The sequence below is a fragment of the Malus sylvestris genome, chromosome 1 (genome assembly GCF_916048215.2).
Source record: "Malus sylvestris chromosome 1, drMalSylv7.2, whole genome shotgun sequence".
Taxonomy (NCBI): domain Eukaryota; kingdom Viridiplantae; phylum Streptophyta; class Magnoliopsida; order Rosales; family Rosaceae; genus Malus; species Malus sylvestris.
In genome coordinates this window covers 11,606,088-11,613,223 of record NC_062260.1, presented here as the reverse complement: position 1 = coordinate 11,613,223, position 7,136 = coordinate 11,606,088, and the positions used below count along the sequence as shown (strand labels likewise).

The 7,136-nt window shown below is 36.4% G+C and overlaps 1 protein-coding gene across 1 annotated transcript; it reads left to right on the top strand.

The window, feature by feature from the left end:
* The first annotated feature begins 223 nt into the window (after positions 1 to 223).
* Positions 224 to 6,925, top strand: LOC126620818 (probable rhamnogalacturonate lyase B). Its single transcript, XM_050289135.1, has 16 exons — positions 224 to 324; positions 923 to 992; positions 1,749 to 1,870; positions 1,996 to 2,046; positions 2,133 to 2,252; positions 2,415 to 2,534; positions 2,705 to 2,840; positions 2,940 to 3,110; positions 3,219 to 3,374; positions 3,648 to 3,754; positions 3,833 to 3,923; positions 4,187 to 4,328; positions 4,610 to 4,766; positions 4,913 to 5,029; positions 5,121 to 5,247; positions 5,357 to 6,925. Exons 1-16 carry the CDS (start codon positions 224 to 226, stop codon positions 5,594 to 5,596), a joined length of 2,028 nt encoding a protein of 675 aa, XP_050145092.1. The 3' UTR covers positions 5,597 to 6,925.
* Positions 6,926 to 7,136: the final 211 nt, after the last annotated feature.

Below are 7,136 nucleotides of genomic sequence, written 5' to 3'. Positions count from 1 at the left end.
AGTTTTGTTTTGTTTCCGTGAACCAAGGTAAAACTGTTTCAACAAAAAACAAAAAACAAAACAAAAAAGTTACAACCGTTATTTTTAGAATGTTGCTAGCTGAGTTCCAATAAAAATTTGATGGAAGTTCCATATACCTTGCAGTATTTTTGTATTGTTTGTGTTATATATATGTGCATGTCTTTTGGTATTTTTTTTCTTAAACATTTGCAGTTAATAGAAGATGGAGAAGGTAAGGCAATGGAGTTGGATCATTGGGGCATTAGCAATGCTTGCCTTTTTGTTGTTCATGCATGGTGATGGTTTCAAGAAGACCCCAGTAAGGTCCTTCCTCTATCCCTTCTCATTCTTCTTTCTTGTTGAGTGCAACGGTGCAACCCATCTCTGCAATAGAGACTCATGCATTGTCTTTTTAATGTAGATATTCTGTCTGAGAAAAGGTGATGAGCTCTGAGCAGCTATATATCTGTTATTTCAGAATACTGTACAAATAAACTGTCTCGAAAAAGTTCTGCTTTGTTCTTGTTATAGATAGTTAATTTCCATGATGACCATAAATGATATTTTTCCCGATACATATGCTCTCAAATTTTTATTTTTGGTCTGTAGTACATTTTCAGGTGCTTCTTTAAGTTTGAATTCTTCATCAACATATTCTTGCAATCTCATTTGAAATTATATCCTCCTAATGTTATTTAGGATGTCCTCTTTTGATGATTCTTATTGTGCTTGATTTGAGTATTAATTCAGTCACCTTCTCTTCAAGAAAATCAACCACTCAATCCTGCCACAATTTCTATTTTACCTTTTTACGAACTGCTGCCCCATAGTCAGGCTTTCTCCTTTTGGTTTTATTTTGTTTGGGGTGAATTATTGATTTATAAGAGTTATAATGAAATTAATATATTTAGTGTAATTACAGAAGGTTACAAGCGGGTGTTACTGGGGCAGATACCGGGGTCAATCCGATGCTAACAAAGACTAAGAACCAGGTAAAGTGCAATCACTATTTGTTAGTGTAGAAATATCAGAGAGACGGGCCATACGGCCCATTTCCAATAACACCGATATTGTCCCCAACTTGGTAATTACCACCTGCACAATCCGTCAGGTGTGGGGTTTTATCACAAAAGGCCTTGGTATTAGTTGAAGTGGAATTAAGGTATTTAAACTCTTCTTTTTTGTCATTGATACGGTCGATGTGGGACATTTCAACACGCCCCCTCACGTGGGACCCAATTAGCAGGTCACACGTGGGAGATCCACACATCGACAACCACGTGGAGCCAAGGGGACTCACCCTACACGCGAGGCCAAGGGACCCACCATCATCGCGTGGGGCCAAGGGGACCCACCCATCACGTGGCAGTACGGTACGGGCCCGCTCCCTGGCTCTGATACCATGTAGAAATATCAGAGAGACGGGCCATACGGCCCATTTCCAATAACACCGATATTGTCCCCAACTTGGTAATTACCACCTGCACAATCCGTCAGGTGTGGGGTTTTATCACAAAAGGCCTCGGTATTAGTTGAAGTGGAATTAAGGTATTTAAACTCTTCTTTTTTGTCATTGATACGGTCGATGTGGGACATTTCAACAGTTAGCTTGATCAACATTGTTTGTCTTCTGATGACAAAAAGTTTCTCATAATTCAGTGAACTCTTTCTCTTGCTTTCCCTATCTATTTTATTTTTTTTTATATTAATGTTTTCACGTCAGTTCTCTCAACGATGTTGTCTTTTAGGTGGTGATCGATAATGGCATTGTCCGACTCAATCTTTCTTATCCCGGAGGAGACGTCATTGGAATCAATTACAAGGGAATTAAAAACTTGCTTGAAACCAAGAATGCAATAGATAATCGAGGGCAAGCACAGAGTCTTAATTACATCTTCGATATACAAATATCAGCACTGATTTCTTTTGTTTACTGAATACATGCATAATTTGCACATTGTTTGAACTTTGATATATGTCAAACCTATAATACAGGTACTGGGACGTTGTCTGGAACAGAGATGGAGGTAAAGATGTGGTGGACAAGTAAGCCCTCTTCCTTCCATCTCTACCTAGCATAGTAGATAATCATTCCGATTTTGACTAAAATTACGTCCATAACTCATTTGCAGGCTACAAGGAACTGGATTTAGAGTCATTACAGAGAGGGCCGACCAAATAGAGATTTCTTTTACTAAAACATATAATGTTTCCCTTGGTAATGCTACACTTCCCATGAATGTTGACAAAAGGTACGGTTCTAATCTTTCCCAATAAGGAGTTTTATTATGCACTTCTCGCTATTTTTTTTAACCAATATGAAGTACAATTTTAGAGTGTCAATAACAACTAAAACAGTTTATTAAACTTTATGCTCAAAGTTCTCTAAACTTTACATTAAATTCTTGTTGCAGATACATAGTGCAACGTGGTCGTGATGGGTTTTATGCCTACGCAATATTCGAGCGTCTTAAGGGGTGGCCCAGAACTAATGTGGATCAAATTAGATTTGTGTACAAACTTCAACAAGACAAGTATGTGTGAAAAGTGCAAAAAATCTGTAATACGTCGACGTAGTGTGTCAGGTTAACGATAAATGGACACTATATATTGTTATTAGAGTTTGACACAATTCTTTAGCCTTATCAAATTGTAAAGGGATTGAAACCTCTTGATTAAGTATTATGAAAATTTTCAATTCCAGATTTCCATTCATGGCTATATCAGACAACAGAAAAAGAGTCATGCCAACAGCCAGAGACCGTGCAAATGGCAAGCCCCTTGCCTACCCTGAAGCTGTCCTTTTAACCAAAACAAGCAATCCTGACCTTCGAGGAGAGGTACCACTTAACCTAGCATCACTTTTACGATTATTTTTCTTCTTTTGCTGAGAATATGATATTTCATTTTTGTTATTTTAATTTTTATATTTGTTGCAGGTAGATGACAAGTACCAATACTCAACTGAGGACAAAGATAACAAAGTTCATGGTTGGATTTGTAATGAACCGCCTGTAGGGTTTTGGATAATTACATCAAGTGATGAGTTTCGTACAGCCGGACCTTTCAAACAAGACCTTACCTCTCATGCGGGTCCAACTGTGCTCTCTGTATGTCCACTCATCTAATCAAATATTTCTTCTTACCATTATTTGGCATATCCATATCTTCGGTGACGGAACTTAATAACTTGTAATCAAATTCACCTGATCCAATAGATGTTTGCTAGTACTCATTATGGTGGGAAGGAAGTTGGGATGACATTCAAAGATGGGGAGGCATGGAAGAAGGTTTTTGGGCCTGTCTTTGTCTATCTTAATTCAGTTCGAAGCTCAAATAATTCCCTCAGACTCTGGGAAAATGCTAAAGAACAGGTATTTACTAATTAATATTATGTTATAGGCAATCATTGTTTAGAGTAGCAATCCTAAATAAAAAAAGAATAGACCTTGCATATGCTTATAAGTAATTGGACTATTGAACCTCAACATTCTTCAACCATTTCTCTTTTCATTTTTCATTCGGGTAGTAAATATTCGAACAGTACCTTTCCCAATGTCCAGAAGATAAGTAATAATGCACTAATTGAAGTGCAAGATTTATGTAATTATTATTCAACTTATAACAACTAGAAAATTTTATTTTAGATGCTTGAAGAAGTCAAAAGATGGCCTTACAATTTCACTCAATCTGAAGATTTTCCATCATCGGATAAACGTGGATCAGTTGCGGGCCAGTTACTAATACAAGATCGGTATGTTCCTCGTTTGAATATTTAAATTTTTTTCTTTCAAGAGTTTGAATGTAACTATAAAAACTGATATTGGTTTAGGTACATCAACGAGAGCCTTGTATGGGCAAGTTCCTCTTACGTGGGATTGGCAGCACCTGGAAATGTGGGATCATGGCAAAAGGAAAGCAAGGTAACTTTTGAGATTTTTTCTTTGGTGAAACACAAATGTCTTCTTTGGTGTTAATGGACGGGTCTCTCAATATTGAGCAATAAACAAACAAAAAGTACCTCCATTTGTTATTCCTTTTTTTATTTAACGATATATTTACACTCAAGGTTGTAGATAATAAATTAATATCAGACTCGCTATCTACGAGATTTGAATTGAAAACTTTTCTTGCGATCATTCCTCAACTGAAACGTAATTTTTTTATTGCATACTTTTCGTTTCAGGGTTATCAATTTTGGACTCAAACTAACAAGCAAGGTTATTTCCTCATTAAAGACGTTCGACCTGGGAACTATAGTTTGTATGCAACAGTTCCCGGCGTTGTTGGGGATTACAAATATGAAACTATTATTAAAATTAAACCAAGTAAGTTATCTTTGCAAAATAAATATATATATATATATATATATATATATATATTTGAAATTATAAACAAAAAATTATAATTATATTTTCGATTTCTAATTTATTTTCTTTAGTATAATTTGAAGTGCGGCGGAAATGAGAGAGTATGTCGGAAACCTCCTTCGTTTTTTTGTTGGTCCGAAACGTGAATGAAGAAATTCAAGATGCCCAATGATTAATGCAGTACAAAACAGTTACAAATTTCAAGACTAGATATTCACATCACTGAATTATATATGCAGGACGTGGAATTAATCTGGGCAATATAACTTACGTACCTCCAAGAAATGGTCCAACCCTGTGGGAAATTGGCATCCCAGATCGATCAGCTGCCGAGTTCAATGTACCCGATCCGTCCCCAACTCTTAGGAACCAATTATACACCAATCACACGGACAAGTTAGTTTTCGTATAGCAGTCGTATTTTGTTTTACTCGAGGGGAAATGTTCTCTTGCTAGATAGTTTAGCACATTATCAGACTGCAATTTTTCGAGTACTCTTAGCAATTGGTTTGTATGCTTACATAAGGTTATATTGCTTATAGGTTTAGGCAATACGGCCTGTGGGATCGCTATACAGATTTATACCCTAACCATGATCTCATCTACACCGTTGGTGCTGACGATTACCATGACAAGTGGTTTTTTGCTCATGTGACAAGGTACTTCATTGTTTTAACTTAACCTAACATGAGAACAATACCTCTGCTTTTTTAAATTTGTAGGTACTCTTAATTTAATCAGGCATTGCAGGAACACTGGAAATAATACGTATGAAGCAACCACATGGCGAATTCTATTTCAACTTAAGAATTTGACTACTACCGGAAATTATACACTCCAATTGGCATTGGCCTCAGCCAACAATGCAGAAGTACAGGTATCGTTTAAATCCCCAGAAAATGCTAAACAATGTGCAAATGACAGGGTTTTAGTATAGTTTTTTTTTTCCTCGGCTATTTGTGTCTTTGACAATGGGATTCAACCAGGTTCGATTTAACAACCAGAGCACCAAACCACCTCACTTTACGACAGGACTAATAGGGAAGGACAATGCCATAGCAAGACATGGAATTCATGGTTTGTACTGGTTGTTCAGTATTATTGTACCAAGTTATCGACTACAAGAAGGAAACAACAGCATCTTTCTTACACAGTCAAGAAGATTGGGCTCCTTCGACGGCGTCATGTATGACTATATTCGACTAGAAGGACCTCCTCAATGGTGACTTTTGGTGGTTCCTTCAATGGATATAGTTGTCAATGAGGCCACAGATTACGGCATTGTGCTCCTTTTTTGACGTAGCCTTTGCTTTGCTATATAGATCTTCACTTGGTCACATAAGTTGTGTAGAATTCAAACTGAGATTACTAGAAATGTAATTCAAATTATAAGCTATGATTCTTGTATGATATGAAAATGAAGAAGGGATGAATACACAGAGGGTTTGTGATCACTAATATATTTCATGCATTTATACCATCCATTTCTAAAGTCTTTGTGATGTTTTTGTGTTAAAATGGTTGCATTTTACCTTACCTTGGGTTAGTGTGCAGTTAAATTTGCTTTAGGATCAATTTCAAGCAAAAAGGAGAAAAGGAAATAATAAAAACAAACAAAAGAATTGGAAGTGGAGCTTGTCTCCACGGGTGGTGTTTGAAAAAGAAATCAGAAAGCAAAGTGGGGGAGGATAAAGTGGAGCACTAGGAGGTGGGATAAGGCTTGTCTTCCACTTGTGGCCTTCGTGCTTTGAAAAATCATTGCCCTTTGTTTAAGGCTACACACGGCAATGGGAAAGAAGGAAGGCACAGGGCTGAGAAAAAAGAGGGGAGAGCAGAGAAGAAGAAGAGGAATAGACAGAGTTGCAGAGAGCAACATAGCAGGAAAATAAGGGAGCCGCAGCTCCACATGGAAGGAGGATCGGAGAGCATCAGGAGATAACCTCCTTGTAAAAAAGGGTTGTCTCTTTCTTTGATTCTTCATGGATAATTTCTTATGTATTCAAATAATTATGTGTAACTAATTTCTTTTCGTTAGAGTGAGGCCATGAGCCGCAACATGATTACGTAGATTTCTCTTTCAATTGCTTAAGTATTGTTACATGCTTGCTTTGATATTTTCAATCTCTAAATTAAACTATCTATGTGTCTTGATGATTGATCACCATTAGGATGCTTAGAAAAGTCATTGGATGCAATTTGAACGAATGTCACGTAAAAATTGGTTATGCTTCTTGTGATTGAGGATTGTAATTTCTCCTAAGGTAAATATCATACTCTTAGGGATTACATGGTTTAACAAAAGGATTTTCATCAAGATTAATGAATCATTCATGTTTATATTTAATCCAAATATCATGGATAAATTGCATGTAGTGGTACGCGTTTTAACTTGAATGTCACAAGTAAAACATACACAAGGAAAACCCAACCTTCAAAGCATATGTGTTTTCGATTACTTAAGCAATTGGAAGAGCTACGTAGAAGTGTTGTTGGTAAAGGTTGAACTCTAGCATATTGTCAATCTATTTTTCTTCAATCATTTATTTTATCTTGAATTTCCTCATTTACTTATTTTGTTTAGTTGAATCATTATTTCTATAAGCCATTTCCCTTTTTAAATGTTTGTTTAAGTCACGTACAATAGTATTTAGTTTTGTTGAATTAGTGTAGTTCTTAGAGTTAACTAAGTTAAATACACAAAAGCTCATAAATTGTTTATACCAGTCCCTGAGGAGATCGACCTTGCTTGAGCCATTCTATACTACA